General features: G+C 42.9%; 1 protein-coding gene across 2 annotated transcripts; it reads left to right on the top strand.

Annotated features, from left to right (window-relative positions):
- The first annotated feature begins 386 nt into the window (after nt 1-386).
- On the top strand, nt 387-24,502 carry SLC46A3 (solute carrier family 46 member 3). 2 transcript variants are annotated; one of them, XM_074985977.1, is made up of 6 exons: nt 387-429; nt 2,550-2,763; nt 17,043-17,916; nt 18,363-18,446; nt 21,070-21,226; nt 22,772-24,502. In XM_074985977.1, the coding sequence occupies exons 2-6, from the start codon at nt 2,572-2,574 to the stop codon at nt 22,854-22,856; spliced, it is 1,392 nt and encodes a 463-aa protein (XP_074842078.1). In that variant the 5' UTR covers nt 387-429; nt 2,550-2,571; the 3' UTR covers nt 22,857-24,502. The 2 variants fall into 2 exon arrangements, with proteins under 2 accessions (XP_074842078.1, XP_074842070.1); XM_074985969.1 differs by lacking the exon at nt 387-429 and adding an exon at nt 484-1,609.

Genomic DNA, 24,502 nt, shown 5'->3' with positions numbered 1-24,502 from the left:
GTCAGCTCCTGCACTTCCCAGCTTAGGGGCTCTCCAGTTTTCACGCGTTCGGCGCGGCCCGCGGCCCAGGGATTGCCCCTCCCAGGCCACGACCCCGGGGGAGGGAAACTGCCCCGCGCCCGCACCGCAGAGCTGGAGCCGCGCTGAGCTCCCTCGCCAGGACCGGGGCCGCCCCAGGCTCCCTGCGCAGCAGAGCCCTCACGCCGGCCTTCCCCAGCTCACGGGGCTGGGCTCCCGCCTCCAGCGGGCGGGGACAGGGGCAGGCCCAGGGCGAGTGGCACCGGGGAGGACCAATCGGCGCTCGCCGTGCGACAGGCTCGCCGAGCCGGCACCAAGGGGCGGGTCCGGGTCTGACGCGTTGGTGTTTGGGGCTGCCTGGGCAGGAGCGCTGCGGTGCCAGGCGGCGGGGAGGCTCGGCAGGGACCCGAGGTGAGGGGGAGAGCGCTGCGGGGCGAGGGGCGGCGGGAAGGGGGCACCGCTCCCGTTCGCCCAGCCGAGCCTAGCGCCCAGACCCGCACCGCGCTCACAGCTGCTCAGGCACCTGCTGAGCCCGCAGCCCCCGCCGGGAGACACGCGCTCAGCCCCTCACTGCCCCCCAGGGAGACACTTGCAGATACCCCGGCCCCCACTGTCCCCTCAGGGAGACACTCACAGATCCCCCAGCCGCCCGCTCCCCTCCAGGGGGAGACACACAGAGCCTGCAGCACCCCATTCCGTCCGGGAGACACGCACTGATCCCTCACAGCCCCCCACTGACCCCCAGGGGGAGACACGCACTGATCCCCCAGCCCCTCACTGCCCCCCAGGGGGACACACACACGCTGATCCCCCAGCCCCCACTGTCCCCTCAGGGAGACACTCGCAGATACCCCAGCCCCCCGCTCCCCTCCAGGGGGAGACACACAGAGCCTGCAGCACCCCACTCCCTCTGGCAGACATGCACTGATCCCTCACAGCCCCCCACTGACCCCCAGGGGGAGACACACTGATCCCCCAGCCCCTCACTGCCCCCCAGGGACACACACACGCTGATCTCCCAGCCCCCACTGTCCTCTCAGGGAGACACTCACAGATCCCCCAGCCCCCCACGCCCCTCCAGGGGGAGACACACAGAGCCTGCAGCACCTCACTCCCTCCGGGAGACACACACTGAACGCCAGCCCCCACTGCCACCCCTGGGAGACACACATCCCACAGCACCCACAGCCCTGTGGGGAGACATGCACGGATGCCCCCCCGCACTGTCCCCTCAGGGAGACACACAGAGCCCATGGCATCTCAATGCCCCCCTCCCTAGGAGACACACACTGAGCCTGCAGCACCCCATAGCCCCCACACAGGGACACACTCAGCCTGGAGCACTCCACTGCCAGTGCAAGCATCAGGATGACACCTATGTACTGGGAGGGAAACACCCCTAGAGCCTGCACAGGAACAGACCTCTAGCAGCACACTCAACACACTCATGCACAGAGACAGGCAGGCACCTGCCCTGCCGTTCAGGCACACTTAAAGCCGACAGGGGAGCCGAGGGCTGAACTGGAGCTATTCAGCCGAGTTAAAACCCCTCTGCCTTTCCTCGCTGCTGTTTTAACACAAGTTAGCTAAGGTAAGTAAGAAAACACTTTTTTTTAGCCATGTAGACACAGTCTGTCTACCCACAGACATACTCAGGCATACTTAAGATAAGGACACACACGTTATCACACCAAGACATAACACCAAAAATAGTAGGGGATGGGATGGATGATGTCACACATGGCAGAAAGTGATATTGCTACTATTGCTTGTAATTTAGTCATGTTGCTCATCTGGACCTTGCAAAACTGGGCTATCATCTTGGGGGCAGCTGTGTAAACACTCCCAGGGATAATAGTGAGACCTGACATTTTTTTGGGGGATGGAAAATGTCTGCCTTTGAATCCTCTAAAGTTGCATGATATAAGAGTTTTAAAACAATCTTTTACTGATTGACTACTTTTAGAATTTTAAAATACATGTTTTTAAGAAATGGTTGGCAACATATAAGCAAAGCGAATGATAGTGAGGAGGAAAAAAGATATCCCCAACTCTAAAAAAATTCAGTTCTTTTTAATCATTGACATTGTTGACAGGCTACAGTAGAAATTGAATTAAACAAGAAACTCATTCGTGTATCAGTTTAGCAACATAAATTACATAATAGCCATCTCAAGCCAAACTTGGTTCAAAACAAAATGAAAACTCCTCCCTAACAGGCAGATAAGTAGCAGCTGATATCTCCTTTCTCTCTACAACAGTGATGGATGAGCTGTGTTAGTGAGTGGGCTGCATGAGTGGCCCTCCTTCTTCTCTGGCCAAAAGATTTCACAACAAGACGGTCTCCTGTGATAGGCAGCAATTAATGAAATGTCTTGTGGGTCATGCATAAAACCGTGAAGGGCCACAGGTTGCCCATCACTGACCTACAGTATGAAAACCCCCTCATCTTAATTTTAGTCTATGCTGAAACAACAATATATGCATTCCTTTTGTATGGAGCAGCTAACGTACTCTTTCTTTCTGAACAGAGAATTAAAAGGAAATCCAGCCATGAGGAAGATTTTGTTAGTGGAACCTGTCATTGTGATTTACTCTTTTGCCTACTTCTTGAGTGTTCCAGTGATTCAGCAGTATATTTACCGGCGACTATGGGAAGAAACAAGCAACTCCAGTTTAACAGAAAATAGTAATAATACTTACTGTGAATTAAACAAAAATAACTCAGCCTATATCAAACAGAAGGTAAGAGGTTGAGAGGGAAGGGGTAATAACAATGAAAACATATTACAAAGAAAATTTGTAGAGGGTACTAGATAAATATTTAATTAACAGTGGCTTAATTTTATAAAATTGTGATTTCATTAATCTGTATATGGTGCCAAGAGCGTATAGTGCTTTACAAGGAATCAGCTCAGCACTATGTCCAGCTGGGTGGTGGGAAGGGGGATGGCAGCAGAGGTTTTTCTAATGTGCCTGAAAGTAGGTTTTTGGTTCTCAGCTTTTTGTCTTAATATTCTTTGTATTGGATTGTATACTATTCGTACATCACCCACAACAGGTATTTTGGTCGGGTGTGATTTCTTACTGCTTGCTGTGTTTTAGGTAGATAAACTTTGGCATATTGTGACACTTTGTCAGGGTGTCCAGAATTGGAGTGTCCATCATATTACTCCCCGGCTCAGTGAGAGACAGATTTGCTGCTACTAAAATGTCCTATAGTTTCCTGGCACACATGGTCAGTTAGTCACCCAATCTGAGGCCTACAAATCCACAGATACCTGCTTTATATCCACAGGTATCTGTATCCGCATATGTGGCTAATTTTTGGAGATATAGGTACAAATTTTGTATACGTGCAGGGCTTTGCAAACAAATTCCTCAGAAATTTGCCAGCCCTTAAATCATAATGTACCCCAATCCATTAATGGCCCACAAGCATCCCCCTGTAGCATGCAGCCACTCCCGGTGGACACTCTCAGTAACTACCATGTAAGTTCTCCTCAAAGAGATAGTGTATGCACACCAGGATGGTTAGACCAGATCAGATCTTATAAAGAAACACAGCACTGTAATTGTTTATTAACAAAGAACAGACACTCACATATTCCAATGAGTACTGAGAAAGGACTAAGGGAAACAAAAATGGTTACAAATACAGCAAAAGTATAACAGGCTAAAACCCTTTATAAATTAGTAACAAAGAGGAAGCTGTGCTAGTCTATACACTATCAAAACAAAAAGCAGTCAAGTAGCGCTTTAAAGACTAGCAAAATGGTTTATTAGGTGAGCTTTCGTGGGACAGACCCACTGTCTGAAGAAGTGGGTCTGTCCCACGAAAGCTGACCTAATAAACCATTTTACTAGTCTTTAAAGTGCTACTTGACTGCTTTTTGTCTTTATAAATTAGTTTCTCATCCTTTAAGTCTTTCTGCAGAGCCTCTTGGTTTTCAGTCATTCCACATATCATGCCTTGTATTCAGTGAAAAGGGATCATGAGAATTGTGCTTGCATCCCCTGTAACAGCCCAGTAAATCTTTGAAAGCATCTCTGCTGTTTGTCCATCACTTCGCTGATGCCAGATTCTGTTCACATCTCTTCTGTCCCATCAGCCTGTTTTTCCTGTTGCGTTTACATGCAAATGAAGCTCCCATTGTTTTTAGCTCATGATGCTTAATTTATGTATGACATAGATAACTATCTTCTCTCCTGGAAGAAACCTCTTTCTGCCTTTCTTTGGTTACAGACTTTGAAGCATATGATCAGTGGATATGCACATTTTCTCATAAAGTATTAATATCTACACTTCACAATGATGTTAATGGTCAATGTGTCACTGGCTTTCGTTTCATACTTCACACAACATTTTTTATGGATAACTACTGTGACAGCAATGTGTTAGTTTTAGTGAATTTTTGAGCCCTAACTGGAGTTGTCCAGTTGTAACAGTGAGCTCTTTGCCAGTTGACATTGAAAGGTTCTTAGTGTCACATGAAAGCTATCTCTACACTACAGGCCTTACAGCAGTACAAGTGTATCTCTGCAGCTGCCCTGCTATGTCTGTCATATAGCAGCTCTATGTCATAATGAAGCTGCCTCCAATGAGTGTCAATAGCTGTGTTGGCAGGAGAGTGTCTCCTGCTGACATGGCACTGTCCACACTGGTGCTGTTGTTGGTAAAACTTAAATTGGTCAGAGTGGGGTGTGGGGTTTTCTTCTTCGCAAAAACCAAAGTTTTACCAATAAAAGTGCTAGTGTAGACATAGCTGTATACTGTCATGTTGTTTTTGCTATAGTAGTTACAAAATCCATATGATGAAACATTTGCTTTCTACAGATTTCTGATGTGGAAATTTAGCTAAACTTCATAAAAAATTAATTTGATTTTTGTAGTTGACATTTGCTGGAAAGCCCCTGACACTTTGGTTGATTTTGAAAACATGACAGCACGTGCTTAGAAAACAAAAACTTTGCTATACCTCTCCATGCAGCGCATTGAACCAAAGCACTTATTAATCATAAACCAGCTGAATTTCAACTGGCTTTTAGCAAGATCTTTGCTAATTGACTCTTTCACACAGTTGCTTGCTGCAATTATTGACATAAAGGATGCATACTAATGAGCTTGCTTTACATTCACTCTACTTAGATAATTCCTTTCAGGACAATGGGCCTCCAGCAAGCAGGGTCTTGTCTTGAAGACCTTTTCTAGGCCCAGGCCCTACTAATTTCCATTATTCCAGGCATCTGGTGGCTGTAACCATGATTTTGTCTGTCTGCCTGTGTTTTATACCCTACTTACCCCCATAGCATCTGAGCCTGAAATCCTGGCCCCATTGATGTAAATGTTAAAATCCTCATTGGCTTCAATGAAGCCAGGATTCCACACTGAGAAATAATTCTATCTGCAAGTGGGTAAAAACAGTTGGCCAAGAAACTTAAATTCCAGCAACTTAGCTGAGATTATATTTGCATCCCGTATTATGAATTTGCCTTCAGAGTCCAAGAAAATAGTGACTTATAGACATAGGTGCCCTAAATTTTGCTGTAATGTTCTTCAAATTCAGTTTCTGTCATCCTCTCAAGAAGAGACAAATGATCTCCTCTGTTCATCTTGTGCAGTTCCTTTGTTTATAGGGTTGGGAGGGGCTTTGCAGTCTCAATAATGTGAGGGTAAAATGAGCATCTGAGGCCTGTAAAAGTATAAAAGATATATAGTGAAAGATGGATAAGGCCTTTCCTACAGTTGGATTCATTATCTTACATGCTTTGAGGAAATGTATTTGTTTTATTATTAATTAAACATATTCAGAATTCACTGGAATGAAAGCTGGCACTTTCTGATTGCTGGACTGAACAAGTGCTCTTTCAGCTGAGCTCTGAGGAGTTAAATTGAAACATATTGAAGCAACCAGTACATGAAGTATATTTTGCTAGCATGTAACCGTCTTTAATTATTTTAGCCTTTATCAAGTTGTCCTGGCTGGTTATTGTTCAGCCCTAGGCACAACATTTCTTATTTATCTTAATCTTTATTTAAGCCCAGGGTGTCTTCATTTTCATTCATTTAATTTTATGTTCTAGGATTTTTTGTTCTGTATAATCACAATTTAGAATATAATGGTTTTGCAGATAAAGAAAATAGGGTCAGATTTTCACCTGCTCTAAATCTGTGTAGTTTATTGATTTCATTGGCGTTGTGTCGGTTTGAATGAGCTGAGGAGTTGGTCCATAATTTTTATGTTAATTTTCCTTCACTGTATAAATCCCTCGACTGGCCATTGATCATGTTCACACATTCTAAATGTAGCATATTTTCTCTCTTCTGTCCTTGGACTAGATCTGCTGGTGCATGCCAGGGCAAGCCCAGTAAAATTAACGCAGATAAATGATTTACAGAAGTTGAGTTTCTGGACTCCTTTTTCACTTGTTTTGGACTTTCTCCTCCAAATCACACCTACATGATTTTTCTCTTCTTGTTTAACATTATTAATGATGAAAACAAAAAAGCAGTCATGTAGCACTTTAAAGACTAACAAAATAATTTATCAGGCGATGAGCTTTCATGTGAGAGACCCACTTCTTTAGAACTATAGCTTTACCAGAACAGACTCAATATATAAAGCACAGAGGTCCAAAAATTGTTATCAAGGCTGACAAATGAGAAAAATTGTTATTGTTGGCAAATCAGATAGAAGAGCAGAGAGAGGAGAGTGAGGGGTAGGGAAATAAATGTTAGGTCAAACATCAAAGTATATGAAACAGTCCTTATAGAGGATCAGGTAGTTGCTGTCCCTATTCAAACCAAATGTTAATGTGTCAAATTTGAATATGAATGTTAGTGCCGAACATTCTTGCTGTAGACGATTGTTAAGGTCTCTTTTCTGCAGAGCACAAGTTCTCAGGTTTTTAACAGAATGGTCCGCTCCATTGAAGTGCAACAAGAAGTCATTTGGCACCTTATAGACTAAACAGATATTTTGGAGCATAAGCTTTTGTGGGCAAAGAAAGTTTATGCTCCAAAATATGTTAGTCTGTAAGGAGCCACATGACTTCATGTTGGTTTTGAAGATACAGACTAACACAGCTATCTCTCTGATACTTGTCTCCATTGAAGTGCTGACTCACAGGTTTGTGTATTTAGAGATTTTTGATGTCTGCTCCATGTCCACTCATTCTTTAGCGAAGAGTGTTTGCAGTCTGCACTATATACAAAGTGTGTGGGCATTGTTGGCATGTGATGGCATATATGATGTTTGCTGAGGAACAAGAGAATGTGCCCATGATTCTGTAATTAACATGGTTAGGTCCAGTGATGGTATCTCCACAATAGATATGTGGACAAAGTTGGCAACAGGCTTGTTGCAAGGAAAAGTTCCAGGATTGGTGGTATTGTGGTGTATAGCCTGTGGTTGCTAGTGAGAATGCTCATAAGGTTAGGAGGTTGTCTATAGAAGAGAACAGGCCTGTCACCTAGGACCTTCTAGAGTGTGGTATCATGATTTAGGATAGGTTGTAGGTCTTTTCTGATTTGTCAACCTTGATAACAATATTTGGACCTCTGTGCTTTATATATTGAGTCTGTTCTGGTAAGTCTATAGATCTGAAGAAGTGGGTCTGTCCCACGAAAGCTCATGACCTATTAAATTATTTTGTTAGTCTTTAAAGTGCTATATGACTGCTTTTTGTTTTGATAGAATACAGACTAACACAGCCATCTCTCTGCTATTAAGGATGTTAATATTTAGCTGTCATATTTGTATGAGTTTAAGACTGTTTTATGGTATGGATTATGCAGTACTCAGATCATTCCTTTGTGGGATGGATGATGTGGGGCAATATGGTAAAGGACAGTTTAACACCCATGCATTGGCAATTCTATGATGCTCCTCACTGAGGTATTGCAGTGCAGGATGTAGTAAAGAAACAATGCATACAGCATGGAACATCATGCCTCATCAGGTCCCATTTGTTTCTTAAATGCAAAAAAGTGCTATCCCATTAACTACAGTTGTGAAGACAGAAAAATTAATTGATTACTTTTTCTCTCACAAGATGCCTATGCTTTGTTTGTTATGCCCCTGTGACTTGTCTTTGAAGAGCAAGTAGTTTCCCTTCTCATGTTCCTTTTGCCGTCTTTAGGATAAATCATGTCTCTCCTTCCAGGATGCCTGTTTTTCCTTTGCTCCACAGCACTCTGTAGACAGGGCCCTTCCATCCCTTGACACTCTTTTTATGCTGACCAGGTGGCTTCCTTTCTCACATTATCTTGTTCTCTGTTCTCAAACAGAAACTGCATGAAAGCAGCAGCAAACCCAATTCTTTGGCTCAAAACCTGTTGGGGGAGTCACTAGGGACCAAGCCACCATCCTTCATTTTGACTTGGTTCCAGCTCCAAGCTGTCAAATTCCCTCAGGGTGGTGGTAGTGCAGTCAGGAAGGTCATGACAATGTAACTTCTGAGACAGCCTTGCTGCCATAATGGCATGGCATAAAGGAGGCTAGGAAACATTATTAAGGGAGGTTGTCCTTCCTGTGAACACCTGAGCCTTGGTTGCCTCAAGATCTGCTGAATTTTCTTCAGGATCTTAGAACATCGTGAATGGGCTTGGAGCATCAGGCCTTCTGCCCACTTTTCAAGTAAACTAAGTCCAGCACCATGACATCATGAAACCTGGAAAGCTCCAAGTAAACTTTCAGAGTTACTGTAGTCCTTCTGCACTAGTTCTGGTTCTGTTTGATGCCATGCCATGGAGCCTTGTACAGGCAGAACCCCTTTCCTCCTTGGTGCTGCTTTCTAGGCTGATTGAGTTACTTTCTTTTCAGCTGCTAGTGTAGCTGCCCTTTGGCATTGCCCATGTAAACAAACATATGCTGATATCTAAATCTGCTAGCAACTAGAGTCAAATGCAAAATATAAATCAAAATTGTTTTGATACATATTATTTGTTTTCTTTTGGCTTACTACTATTACTTGCAAATATGCCATTAATTTATGTCCATTGAAAAGGTTAATTTTTTTTTAACCTTTATTACATTGAATAAAAATTCAGAAGTTCTTCCTCCAGTCTTTATTGCTGCAATGCAGCTGCTTTTTCTTACCTGGCTACATACACAGTGTGATATCTCTCTTACTAAAGTTTAGTGATGCTGAGACTTTCTGAGCCTGAGAACTCCCACCCAGTGGCTTTAAAAATAACCGACTTCCTGTCAAATGTATTTGTACCTGTTAGGTTACGTTATCCAGTTGCTTTGCACTGAGGCTCTGCAGGAGACTTCACAGACCTGTTGAGGGTAGTAGAAGCGTAGGACTGCAAGGGATCTGTCAGTCATCTAGTCCAATCCCCTGCACTGAATGCAGGACTACGTTTTTCTAGGACATTCCTGACAAGTTTTTTCTCTAGCCTGGTCTTAAAAACCTCCAGTGATTGAGATTCCACAGTCTCCCTGGGCAGTTTATTTTAATCTTAACCATCCTGACAGTTAGGAAGTTCTTCCTAATTTTTAACACCAGGTGGTCCCTAGGAGAGAGCAGGGCCCAGACCTTGCTTCATCTTTTCATTGCTCTGCTCTGCACTGCATCTTTCTCCAAGCCCTGCCCTACACCACCCTCTACCCTGCCTCTTTCTGCCCCAGCCCAGCCTCTTCCTGCTCTCACCCATCCCCCTTGCATCCCTTCCCCAAAGTCCCATTCCCTGAGCAATGTGACTTAGGCAATTAACAGGCGGCCTATTGCAGGGAAGCATTCACCACTGCTATGGGAACTGAGGGAAACAGCAACCCAGTGGAGTGGACCAGGCTGCTGTGCTTCTCCCAGTTGGGTTGCTCTGCTTCACCATGACAGTGGGAAGTGGAGTAACCGAGCCCACGGAGCTCCCATGGGCTCGCATCACAGAGGAGCTCCCCAAAGCACAGGGGCATGGCTAAGGGATGGGGACTATGGATAGAGGTAAGGGGACTGAGGCTGGGGTTGGCAGCCAGGACCCTGCATGTGGCCCCCAAGTGCAGGAGTGTGGCCAGGACTCAGTGCTGAAAGCAGAGTTGCTGGGCACAGGGCCAGCAGGGCACAATCCCTAGGATCCCGGGCACAGGACCAGGAACAGAGCAATGGGTGTGGGACTGGCAGCTGTGACCCCATGTGGGGCCAAGAGCAGAACTCTGGGCACAAACTTAGGGTGCTGTTGCACTCCACACACTCCTAGTTCCCAGACCGATGTGTATAGAAAACTCTTATGTCCCCTGTCAGTTTTTCTTCTCCAAACTAAACTAGCCCTTTTTTTTATTTTCAGGGTTTTTTTTTAAAATAGGCCATGTTTTGTAGGCTTTTAATCATTTTTGTTGCTCTCCTCTAGATTTTCTCATTTGTCTACATCTTCCATAAAGGAAGATGGGTCCCCAGACATTTGCACAATATTTTAATTGAGGCCTTATCAGCGCAGAGTAGAATTGGAGTTACTTCGCAGGTCTTGCTTCTTGTGTTAAATGACACTGCTTGATAATATTAAGGATAAATGTGTCGGTATCAGGATGCCCACATTGCCCTTTGGAAAATATGGGACCCCAGCCTCTAGAGATGGGGGCTTCTGTCCCATGTCAGGGCACCTCGGTGATGGGTGCTGCTGCCCCACACTGAGGCACTGGTGGGGGGGGGGGGGGGGGGGGTTCTGCAGCCTCCCAGTGGGGAGGTACCAGGGATGGGGGTGGGGGCTCCGCAGCCTCCTGACTGGAGATGCTGAGAATAGGGACTCTGCAGCCTCCCAGCTGCGGGGTGGGGTGCAGAGAATGTGGCAGCCACCCCAGGGAAGTGTTCCCTGGCAGCAAGGGCTGCTGCACCAAGGAAGGTGGCAGCTACCCCACGGAGGTGATTCCTTGCAGCAGGAGCGGCCTCTCTGAGGTGTGGGATGCTGGGGAATGAGGCAGCCACCTGCAGAGGGGCAGCTACCTCAAGACATTGTATGCTGGGAACAGACAACCCACAAAATACGGGACAATTTGCCCATTTTCTTAAAGTCAGGATACCTATGAGGCAGCTTAAAAGTGGGACAGATGGTCACCCTTGTCAGCATGATTAATTTTTATGCAATACAGTAGAACCATACACCTTATTTGGATCTGGAAGTATGCAATCAGACAGCAGCAGAATCAAAATGAAAAAAAGAATACAGCACAGTACTGTCTTAAACATAAACTACTAAAAATACAGAGAAAGTTTACAAAATAATGTGACACAGCAAGAAAGCTATTTCTGTGCTTGTTTCATTTAAATTAAGAGGGTTAAGGACGCATTTTTCTTCTACATAGTAAATTTTCAAAGCTGTATTACATCAATATTCAGTTGTAATAAAATGTTACAGTGGTTCTTTCAAAAGTTTACAAGTTACCAGTATTTCAGAGTATGGAGTCTTTGAAATAATAAGGAGTTTGTGACTCTGAGAGCCTACATGTCTCCTTTATGTACATTATTATTTACTGATATAGCACAGATAAGTAAAATACCATGGACTATATAGTAGTTGAATTCTGGGCCAGATTCTGATCTTTCTTCTCTGCATTATATTGCACATTTCAATAGAATTACTTGCAGAGTAAGGTGATAACTCCCTGTGAGTAGGAGACTCAGTATCTGGCCATAAGGTAGTAGTCATCATCATCAATAACCGTGAGCTCAGCACATGTTGGTGTCTGATAACTCCCTCACTATTTCCTTCCATCTTTCCCTGTCCAGTGCAGAGTGGCTTAGTTTATGTAGACTAGCTCCACACCAATCTACTATATCATCTATCCATTCTCCGTGGGGTCTGCCTCTCCTATTCGAACCGTCCATTATGCCGAATACCAGGGTCTTTTTTTTTCATTTGTTGTTCATTCCGCAAATATGCCCAAATAGTTGTAGCTTCCATTTTATAACCTTCTGCAGCAGGTTCTCTTTTGGCTGTATCTTTCTATATAATTCCTCATTGGTGACCTTCTGCATCCATCCTATTCTCAGACTCTTTCTATAACAACTCCTTTCGAACACCAATATTCTTTTTTCGAATCTTTTGTTATCACCCATGTCTCGCATCCATACAACATACTGCTGAATACACACATTTTCAAGACGCTCAGCTTCGTTCTTAGGGTAATTGCTTTGCTTTTCCAGATCTTATCCATCGCCTTCAAACTCACTCTTGCTTTCGCTATTCTAGTTGCTATTTCCTTCTTACAGTTTAGATCATATGTTATGTTGCTCCCCAGATATGTGATCTTCTCTACGCTTTCTAGTTCGATACCATTGACACTGATCTTCCTTCCTATATCCTTATCTCCAAATACCATTGTTTTTGTTTTATTGATGTTCATAATCAGTCCGTACTGCTTCCCTTGTTTGTTTAACATCTGCACCATTTTCGCTAGCTTCTCCTCATCTTCCTCAATGATAACGATATCATCCGTGAACCTCAAGTTGTTAACTCTTTTCCCGTGCACAGACACCCTTCTACCTATTCCTTGATCTTGTCCATCGGTCTCTCCAGATGTGCAATGAAGATACTTGGAGATATTGGATCTCCTTGTGTCCTACCTCTCCTCGTTTTAAACCAACTTCCCAACTCCCCACATGTTCTCACTGCTGCCTCCGCATTGTCATTGATATCCTTCAACAACCTTATCAGTCTGCTATCCACTCTGTATGACTCCAACATCGCCCAAGTCACTTTCTGATCTGTACTGTCAAATGACTTTTGAAAATTGACGAAGCAAGCGTATACGTTCTTGTTCTTTTGTCGAGCTTTCTCCACTATCAGTCTTAGTGCCAATATCTGCTGTATGGTACTTCTATATTTTCTGAACCCCGCTTGCTCGTCTGCTATATGTTCTTCTATCTGCGACTTAATCTCTCAGTCAGTATCATCATCATCACCTTGCCTAGAAGACTCGTTAGGGCAATCATTCTGAAGTTATTGCACTCCAATATACTTCCTTTCTTGGGTGTTGTCACTAGCATAGATCTTGTCCATTCCTTAGGCACCTTCCCATCTTTCTATGCTATATTACATAGTCAGTGTATTTCCTGAATCATGCTTTCTCTGCCGTATTTGATCATCTCTCCCGTGATCTTATCATTTCCAGGGCTCTTGTTGTTGTTCTTTAGTTGTTTCACTACTTTTTCTGCTTCCTCCTTCGAAATATCGGTTTTGATCTGGATGGAGATATCTCTTTCAGTTCTTCAGTCAGTCTCTCTGAGACACTCTGGTCCAACTGTGCTTTGTATAGGTCGGTGCAATATCTCATCCATCGCTGCACAGTCTTCTCCCTGTTCATGAGCACTTCTTCATTCTCATCTTTGATCACCATCTGCTTTGGTTGCCATTTCCTATTAATATTCCTAATTGTTTTATACACCTCCCTGGTCTTACATTCGCCGTAATATCTCTTGATATCTTCACATTGCTTCTCTAAGCATTTCTCCTTATCCTTTCTGGCTGCTTTTCTTACCTCATTGCATTTCACCCTATATTGCTGTTCTGCCATCTCAAAAACATCTCTTCTGATTTTCAATGTTCTCTCTTCTTGAACCGACTTCGGTGTCTCCTGGGTAATCCACTTCTTATTGATCTTTTCTTCTTCTGGAACAGTCCTGCTCAATTGCCTCTTCTATAGCTATGGCTATCCCTGTGGCTCTCTTATCTAGGTTTTCTCTGTGGCGATATTCTTAATCTTCTCTTCGAGCGCTGGTCTGTATGCATTCCCTGTTTCTTCCTCACTTAGCCTCGCCACGTCTCTTATTTTCTTAAACCGTGTCTTGCATTTTCTTTTGAGTTTTATCTTGATGTTTGTGATCACTAGACTATGGTCTGAGTATATATCTGCTACTTGGAAAGTTTGGCACTGCTGTACTGATGTTATCCATCTTCTTATCAGAATTATATCTATGATGTTCTTGGACTTCCCATCATTCGATCGCCACATCCACTTCCTACAGTCCTTTTGTTAGAATCTCGTTTTGCAAATCACTATCTCATGCTCTGTAGCAAACTAGTAGTTTCTCACCTCATTTATTTCTTTCTCCATATCCAAACCTTCCCATGAGTTTCTCCCAACCTTCGCTGTCTGTTCCAACCTTCACATTACAATCTCCTCCGATGATCAACACATCTTTCTTCAGTAACTCCTCCACCATCTTTGTCAAGTCTTTATAGAATAGCCCAATCTCTTCCTCCATACTGTCTGCCATGGGTGCATACACCTGAATGGACTGAGATGTTGAACAGTTTTGCTTCAAATCTCTCTACCATCATTCTGGCACTCACTGGTTTGTATCCTAGTAATGGTCTTCCTGCTGTCTTACTAAGAAGGAATCCAACTTTTGCTTCATGCTTTGTTTCTTGACCAAATGACTTCACAACCGCGTATCACTCCTGATCCCGTCCAGCGCATCTCTGCCAGTCCACCTATATCGGATCGGTATCTCTTCATCTCCTTCTGAATCAGCTCTAATTTTCCAGTTGCCCACAGTGTTTGGACATTCCATGTTCCAATGGATAGCATATGTGTTAGTTGTAATTTTCTTTCGGTAGCCAACTTATTGACCCAACCCCAATCGCTTGATTGGTATCACCAACCTTGTTTATCCGGGTGACATCCGAGCCAGCATCTTTTAACTTTTACTTGTACTTTTAGTTGGCATCAGATTTCATTCGTATCATTGTTTGACGGTCAGCACATTGACACACATCTGACCAACCCTTCTCCTGCCTCCAGGCTTGGGACTGCATGGAGCTCATAGAGGCTTCATGATGGAGTTATAAAGTAGTAGTTGTAGTTCCATAAGGACTTCAGTAAGAGCAGAAGCAGATCCAATGTCCATTTGCTGAAGGGCTCACCGAATAGGGGCCTGAATTTGCAAATACATGCTCACAGCCCTAATCCTGTTGGTTCCTGTCAAGGCTAATCCCACTCTGGGGTTGAGCCTTCAAGAAGTTTTGAGTATACTACCACTAAAACAAAACAAAATAAAACAAAACCCTTCTCATGGTCACAGATTCTCTGACCCTGGGAGATACGCTGCCACCACCCAAGTGCAAAACCCCCTTTTTAGAACCCAGGAAGACAAACTTGGGATATCTTCCTGTGAGAGACCCCCAGACTCTTAACCCTCCCTTACGAGAGAGCTTTAAAGCAACTGCAATTCCTAAATAGCTGACCTCTCAGTCACAAGCACATGCACACAGAACCTAATCTTCGTAAGATCATAGTCTTAAAAAAGTGATTTTATTAACAAAACAAAGACGACATACTTGTTAAGTGTACTTGCTTGCTAGGTGCTACAGAACAACTAAAAAGGATTAAAACACAGAGAATGACTTCCCTGGGATTCAGTTTAAAAGTTACAGTGGATAGGGTGTTACAACAGCTGGACTGAGAAGTCCCTCACCAAATCCAAAATAAACAAACAAAAAAAAAAGTTCATGAATGACTAAACATTTCCTTTCTACTAGCAGTGCAATCTGTTACTCCAAGATTCCTTTCATGGCATGGATATTAATGAAAACTTCCATGCCTGGATCAAGACTTAATCCATCTCTGTGTCTCTCCTCTGGCCACACAAAGGACTCGCCCAGCAGATAACTGCTTCAATTAAGTATCGGAGGGGTAGCCTGTAACAGCAGCGAAGGGTCCTGTGGCACCTTATAGACTGAGTCTGTGCTCACAAAAGCTCATGCTCAAAACTTTTCTGTTAGTCTATAAGGTGCCACAGGACCCTTCGTTGCTGCTTCAATTAAAAAAATCCCTCTCTCTTCCCATTAGCTCACATGGCTGCTTGCCAACACAGGACCACTATCTCCAGGTACAATCCTTTACAGCAGAGACTCCCAACCTATGGGTGGGGACCCAAACATGGGTCACCTTTAGATTTGTTAAGGGTTGCCAGCAGCTTGGAGCTGAATGTGATGTTAAAGAAGGCATTTGCAGCTCCTTAACACTGCCACATCCAGCAGCTCTCTCTATCAATAGAGAAACAATTATGCGTTACAAAGGCCTTTGGTATTCATAGCTATCCCAGGCAAGCCTTGGAGTAAGTAATTTTTGCCCTACCCCACACACTTTTGCCCCTCTTCTGTTGTATGGACCTGATCTGTCAGTTTTCATTTTTTGTTCGTATTTCCACGCAGGCCCTGAGCGTGACCCCTAGCCTCCCAACCCAAGTGTGACCCCCAGCCTGAGTGTGACCCCCAGCCTCTCCAGCCTCAGAGTGACTCCCCAAGCACCTGAGTGTGATCCCCAGCCCCCCAACCTGTGTGACTCCCCCAGCCCGAGTGTGACCCCCCCACAGTTGCCCAACTCCCCCAGCCCCTGAGTGTGAAACCCCTACCCCAAGTCTGACGCTCCCAGCCCCCCCCGCCCCCATGTGAGTGGAACTCCTTCAAGCCCCTGAGTATGACTTACTCCCCCAGCCCCGCCAGCCTCTGAGTGTGGGGTTTAAGCTAGGGAGAGTTGGGGGGAGCAATTTGGGGCTGAGGGTCTTTCCCCCACCACAACTCAGATCAACTCTAATAATAAAATAATTAACTATAATAAAGTAGTGTTATTATTTTATTTGTGTACGCCCCCTTTCCTGTGAAATAGCTACTATGAATATGTAAACGTGACGGGGCACAAATTTATATTCTTGCCTCAGGCACAAAAATTAGCTAGTTACAGCTTTGCTCCCTGCCATTTTTGAATTGTCTTGGGTCACCAAGTCTTCCTGAATTGTCAAAATGGGTCCCTGTCTGGAAAAGGCTGCTTTACAGGCAGTTCAGTTAACTGAATACTAGGATGTCTGGAAAAGGGGTAGTAGCCCTTCCATCCGTCACAACTCCATTGGGATTAGTCATCACATAAGGACTACTTGCCTGATTGAGAGTTCTCTGGGTTGTGCCCTAAATTAAAATATAATAAAAAGCAACAGCAAATATGGAGGGCAGGGAGAGGGAGGACAGAAGTTAAGCAGTTGAATTTTGGGATGCATAACAACTTCATTTTTTTTCTTCCAATTTGCAGGAAGTCCAAAAAAAGGCCTCTCTTTTTTTTACACAGTTGGATTTAACTGCTGCAGTTCCCAGCATTTTGGTGGCCATTGTCCTTGTGGCTAATGGGGATCGTCATGGACGCAAAAAATCTTTAGTTCTACCTTCAGTGGGAGCTTTTATATCAAATATTTTCTTTAGTGCATTATCATATTTCTCCCTGTCCCTCTCTATTATTTTTGTGATTTCATTTTTTTGTTCACTGTTTGGCAGCATGGCAACTTTCCTTGGAGGAGGCTTTGCCTTTATTGCAGACCAATGTAATGAAGAGAAACAGAAAACTATACGTATAGCTGTGGTTGATTTGATTTTTGGTCTTGCCTCTGGATTAGCAGGACTGACTTCTGGCTACTTCATAAGAGAAGTAGGTTTTTCATGGACATTTGTGGTTGCTTCTCTGCTTCACGTGGTTAATATTTTCTATATTACATTTTGGCTGGAGGATACAGTGCAGGGATCTGAATTCCTTCAAGATACATCAGTATCTCGTACCGAAGGTCTGAAAGAAACATTTTCTGGAGTGTACAGGCTTTTTAAAACTTCCACTTGCAAAAAACGAACTTTAATCATTGTATTGCTTTTTTCATTCATGATGTATTTTTTTACCTCAGTTGGTGGGAGTTCGCTTTATACATTGTATGAGCTGGATGAACCACTCTGCTGGAATGAACTCTATGTAGGATATGGAGCAGCTGCATCCACTTCAGTTTTTCTGACCAGTTTTTTAGGAGTATACTTGTTTTCACATTGTCTAAAGGACATCTATATTGTGTTCATCGGGATATTTTCTTATGTTGGAGGAATGGTCATGGCTGCTTTTGCCAAAACTACACTGCTCATGTTTTTAAGTGAGTCCAAAAGCAGGTCTTTTAGATTAATGAAATATGTGAATATTGTTATATTCGATATAATGAATCCATATTATCACTTAAAATAACCTTTAAATATTTTAAAAAACAAGAACAAGTGATCATGTTTAATCAACCATCAATCAAATTTATATTGGATTTTAAATGTAAATTCAAAAATGAAAAGTGCAATGAATGAAAATACTGCCTTGTGGTTTTCTCCTTTTAATGTCATGTATATACGCTGGATTTATGAATGTTCCTCTGTGCTAAGATAATTGTGTCATAGCAGAATAGTTATGGTTTGACTCATCTATCACTTTTACTATGTGGAGAATTCGGCACATAAAAATGCAATTAGGTCATTTAAAAACATTGCAGTTCAACCTTAAATGCTAAAAGTGTTGTTGTTTGAGTGATTCATGAGTAATTGTATTGTTTTGCAGTGAGAGTGCCCTCTTTGCTATGTTTTATGCCCATTCCAGTTCTACGGTCTATGTTGTCAAAAGTGGTTCTGCCTAGTGAACACGGTGAGTTGAATTTATTAAATAAACACAGTCATGAGGAAAGTTAGAACAAATAGACTCTAAATTATAAAATGTTTAGAATGTATTTGTGTACAGAGGGTCCTTTTTTATTTTTATTTTTGCTTGCACTAGCTTTTTAAAGTAATATTTTTTTTAATTCCAAGTTTTAACTATTATCACATTATTTCAATAAAGTTCTTGTGGCTTTTGTCTCTAATATAAACAAGATTAGATGTTAACACGTGGTCAACGTTTCTGCTTTAGAAACTTTTTCTGTTGGCACTTGGTTTAAAAATAGTGACACCCCCCTCGAAACTTGAGATGGAGTTGAAGTAAAGATCTATTATACAGTTGTGACTTGACAAGTGCTTTTAATATTTGGCAAATTTTCACATACAGAGAACGAAATACATCTTGTGTTTAGTCATCCGTTAAAAATGATATTTAACATGGTAATGGATGAATGGTCAACCTTTGAAACACTTGAAATAATTAAAAACACTCAGTTGTGCACCACAGCATTGTGGTAAAGAGTAAATTTTCAAAAGGACATAACATTAATTCACACCTGTATGAAACCATGCATGTTTAGATGTCGACCTAAAACCACTTTGTATAGTGTAGTCAGTGGTTGATTTACATAAGCGCAAAAGAGGCAGTTGCCTTAGGGGCTTCACACATGAGGGGCTCCAAGTCTCAATAACTCCATTTTGTTTACTTTGGTGGAACAAAAGAAATGTTTGTCATTCTTATTTAAAATTAAAGTGTACTTATGCATCATGAGCATGAATAGATTTTAAAGCATAAATAGTGATATTGCATTAATATTTTAATATATTGGGGGAACCCATGTGACTATGTTGCCCCAGGGCCCCACCTGTTCTTAATCCACCCCTGCAGAAATAAAGCCTATTTTTCAAGATTTTCATTGATGTTTAATTTAAAAATGGCAAAGAATAGCTTATTGTTTTGAAGCATGCATGTACCATATTTTGGTGCCTCTAGCCCCAAATGCTCTCACAGAATTTTGAGTAGCCAAAGTGCCAGCTCATTTACAGCAAAAGTTTTCTCTGGAGCTATTCATATTTATAATATATTTAGCAAAGGAAAGATGTTTTTATTTGCACTGTGTAATCATTCATATTGCCAAGAATCTACATATGAGGAAATACCTTTTTTTTTTCAGGATTGCCTATAGTTAAGTGGCTTGATGCAAAAGGTAGTTTTCCTTATAGTGCTTGATTCAAAAGAGCTCATTTTATTTTGCTTAACAAAGACACAATTAAGGGTTGACTTGATTACCGTCTGTTTAGATCTAGATGGGGAACAAGTATTTAATAATAGACTCTTCAGTTTAGCAGAGAAGGGTATAACAGAATCCAGTGTCTTTAAGTTGAAGTTAGACAGATTCACTGGAAATAAAGCATCAATTTGTATTAGCAATAGTAATTAACCAATGGAATAATTTATCAGGGTTACATGGTGGATTCTCCATCACTGACAATTTTTAAATCAAGATTGAACGTTTTTCTACAAGACTTGCTCTAGGAATAATATGGGGAAGCTCTATGGCTTTTGTTATACAGGAGGACATACTATGAATCTATGAGTTTGTGACTTCTTTCTGTTCAATTATTATGGTTATTTTTCCCTATATGGCATCATAAGCATACCTAATGCTGTGCCACACCACGCACTAGCATGCCGAAAGACAACGTTCTTTCCTGAAGAGTATACTGTCCAAAGGGATAATCTGCAGGGAGTGTAACAGAAAAAGTACAGGCTGAGCTAGTGTGGAATTGTTTATTTTTGGAAAAGGAGACGGAGGATAGAGGCACTGAGGTGTTGATCCAGCATGCCACTTGCATTGGCTTACACCTTGGTTCAACATTAGCTGGAAGCTGTTCAGCATATAAGGGGTTGCATGAAAGAAACAACAAAGTTTGAGGAAAGATGGCTTTAAAGAAAAAGTAGAAGAGGAGGGCCTGGTCTACACCAGGGAACAAAATTGTTCCCAGATACGCAACTTTAACTACACCATTAGCGTAGCTAGAATGAACATATCAGGATCGACTTTTTTCCATGGTGTAGATTGGGGTTCTTTGGGCTCACGCTGATGTCAGCGTGGAGTATCAGGGTTGATGGCCAAGAGATCAATTTTGCTGCGTCTGCGAATGTGGCAAAAATTGAACTCCGGAGGATCGATCACGGCACCGATATCTCCAAACACCGGGTAAGTATAGACATACTTGAGAGCAGAAAAAAGGAAGAGAGAGTGGGTGCTGTTGCACAGAACTTTGCAAGTGAGAATGAGCCATTTAGGCTTGATGTGGCAGATCAGTGGGTATTTCAGGAAAGATTCAAGAAAGGAGATACGTGGGCAGCATGGTAGTAAAGATAATTTCCATTGGCAGTGTGCTTTTGTCACTTAACAGATAATTTTGAAAGTGGTCTCCTGGTAAATCATTTTAACAGTGAAGCTGTACAGTAATTATATGATGTGGAGCTATAACTGTAATGTATCTCTTGTGTTATTTATTAATCCCTTCTCTGACCAAAGTGAATGACATTTGTTTCAGTACTTGGAGAGCACTGTATTGTTAATGAGAGATTTTCATTTTAACAGGTGCTGTGTTTGCATGCATTGCCTGCTTAGAAGTTGTGACTGGTGCCAGTTCAATTGCAGTTTTTAATAGTCTCTATGCAGCCACTGTAGCATGGTTTCCAGGCTTTAGTTTTCTATTCTCAGCTGGTCTTTGTATAATTCCACTGGCCATCCTGTGGTAAGTATGTATCATATGAACTTTTTACTGGAGTAGCAATGTATTTGTGTAAAGTGAAGCTGGGTGGTTTAGTGGATAAATGTTGCCTTTCACCTCTTAGGTCCATATTTAAGTCCAACTTGATTTTCCTAATATTGGACTAAGTTTTACACCTGGATGCACTTGAGTGTGTGGCATGAATGTGTGCATCTGCAGGCAAAATTTGGCACAAAATGAGGGTAATCAAGCTATACGAATGCAGACAGCTTGGTGTTGTAATATAGTCTTGCTAATGGGAGTTATTGGCTTGAACCAAAGACCAGTGAAGTCAATGGGAGCATTTCCACCCAGGCCTTTGGACTTGATTGTGCAACATTAAAAATCAATAGGGTCTTTGATATTGACATTTACTTTGCTGAGTGTGGAGTCAACTCTTATGTGAGTAAATCCCCATTTGTATAAGAAAAGGTAAGGGGGAAGGGACAGTTATATAATGTTAACCAGCTGTAGTCCAGTAACATTCAGGACAAATTACACCTTTCCTTGGTGTTCATTATATCTAAATGCACTTGATATTCTCTCTGATGTAAATGATGCATGAGACTTTGACACATGAATGGAATTAATTGAAAAAGCCACTTTCCCAGTTCATGTATAGATCGATTCACAGAAAGTTAAATATTTAGTTACAGGGATAGTGTTATCTGTCCTGAATGTCTTGTACCTTTTTATCTCATGCTTAGACTTCACCTCAAATGCTTTTTGTTCTGGACTAGCTGAGTTTTAGGATCAGAGCAATGAGACATTAAGAACACTGTGGGCTTGAATGCCTTTAAACATTTCAAAACGTTGGACCTGATTCCAGGTTAATGCTATTCTAATTCCATTGATTACCCTGATTTAAAACTGGAGTAATGTGTTGGTGGTTCTGATCCAGTAAGTTTAATGGAGTTGCAAGAAAAAGGATCTCTTCCTAGAAGTGGAACTTATTTTAGAACAAAATCATTATATAATAGACACTGAGGTGCTCAGAGACTGGAGGCCATATAAGTATCTTAGATATAGAGAGCTATAAAATCTATAAATTTCAGTATAACTGGAACAGTTCCTTTCAAAAAGATAAAGTTGTCTGTACAAATGGTCATAAACACATACCAATAAATTCATCTTGGATTCAGAACTATATAAGAGAATGATGGTTAGTTCTGAAGGTCATCACTTCCTCCACACCAGATTAGTGCCTTATCATCCAGGGTACACTACCTTTAAAATAACCTCGGAAAACCATCTTTTCTGAGGGTGTAATTCTGTTATCACAGCGCAAAAACTGCAGCTTGTTTCAATTTGTGTTAAATCAGGCATGGTGGCTTAGTGCTTCTCACAGAGGACCAAAATGAGATTGCCTAACTCATGTTACAGAGGGCAAGTATTATCATTGCTTTATTGATTAAGCCACCTGAACCTTTCTGTGCAGAAAGCCATTGGGTGTGTTGGTGCTGATCCAGCATATACTGTACATTCCTATTTTAGCTAAAAATATCTTAGTGTCTTATCTCTCTCTTCCAGCTGGCTTATGTGCACCAGATGGCATGAAGACTTGGCATCATTTGAATATGAAGAAGTATCCCGTGAAGAGAGTAATGAGAGTTGAACAAACAATTCACCTTGGTTTTCTAGTCTGATGTGAGGTGGCACAGCCTGTTATGCAAAAAATTGATAGGAGACAGCGTGTGACATTTGTAGATGAAATGTGGACAGGAGACCTGCAACAATTACCATACCTGCTAGTATTTCCAGTCTTCCTGTTTTATGCTACAATGAGTTTAATCTTTATACTTAACTATGCAAATAAGGCTAAGAGTGGAAATAATCAGTTTTTAAAGTAAAGCAAAATGACTGAAATTATGCATTTATTAAGAATTTAAAATTACTTTTTATATGCTCTGCTTTTCGATTTGCAAATAGTCTCTCTCAGAATTAAGCGACAATCAGTGAGAGCTAAATTTGTTTTCCTCAGGTCTGATAATTATTTAAAGTGATATAAGGCAGCTGTGTCATCTAAACTTGTATGACAATGATAGTTTGCCAGATCACCGGCTTGTATAAATCACTGTAGTTCTATTGAAGCATAACTCTATTGAGTTATGGCAGTTTACACCATCCAGGGATCTAGCCCATACTGTGCATCTCAAAGGACTTTTGTGTTGCCATGGGGCTTGTAGGATAGTCTAAAATGAGCAAATTATATGGGTTCTCTTCCAAAAGGCAAACAAATGAGGGAAAAATTTCGGGATATACCATAAATTAAAACTAATAGACAATTTTTCTGCAAATTCAGCTTCTTTGTGAAACATTTCCAAGCATGCTCCATAGGGTTGTCTGCCTGGGGGATGTGGACAACACTGTCGCCAGCTTGCAGGACCTGGGCTTCCTGAACTGCATCGGCGCTTTGGATGGCACGCACACATCCCCATCCGCGCCCCACCACACAGCGCCGGCCAGTACATGAACAGGAAGGACTACAATTGGGTGGTGCTGCAGGCCCTAGTGGACGTGAGGGGCTGGTTCACCGACCTCTGCGTGGGCTGGGCTGGCTGCACCAACGATGCCCAGGTCTTCTGGAACTCCGACCTCTGCTGCCACATGGGGGGCCGGCACCTTCGTCCCCCAGAGGGAGATTCCCCATGGCGGAGGACATCACCATGCCGCTTTGCATGGTGGCAGATGCGGCGTACCCCCTGCAGCCGTGGCTCATGAGGCCCTACACGGGACTCCTCGGCCCCTCCCGGGAGGCGTTCAATGAGTGCCTCAGCCATGCCCGCAAGGTGGTGGAGCGGGCCTTCGGGCACCTAAAAGGGGCGGTGGAGGTGTCTCCTCACACAGCTGGAGGTCGGAGTCCCCAACGTGCCCCAGCTGGTGGGCGCCTATTGCATCCTCCACAACATTGTGTAGGGAAAGGGGAATGCCTATGTCCCCGGGGGGGCCCCACCGGCTGGCGCTGTCTATGAGCAGCCGGGCACAGCCCCCATCCACCAGGCCCACCAGGACGGCCACTGCATTTGGGAGGCCCTCAGGCAGGCCTTTGCTGATGGCCACCTTTGACCCGCACACATGCTCACGTCCCACGCACATCCATCACCCACCATTCCTGCCACCCCCACCAGCACCACACCCACACATCCACCAGCCACTGAGGAGCACAGCACAGAGTGGTGAACAATAAAGAAATATTTATATAACTTGGATGTTCGTAATAATATGTACGGGGGGAACCTAACTTGGAGGGGGGCAAGGTGC

The sequence above is a fragment of the Carettochelys insculpta genome, chromosome 1 (assembly GCF_033958435.1).
Source record: "Carettochelys insculpta isolate YL-2023 chromosome 1, ASM3395843v1, whole genome shotgun sequence".
In the NCBI taxonomy this organism is placed as follows: domain Eukaryota; kingdom Metazoa; phylum Chordata; order Testudines; family Carettochelyidae; genus Carettochelys; species Carettochelys insculpta.
Note: the sequence above shows the minus strand (reverse complement) of the source record. Positions and strands in the feature narration are given on the sequence as shown.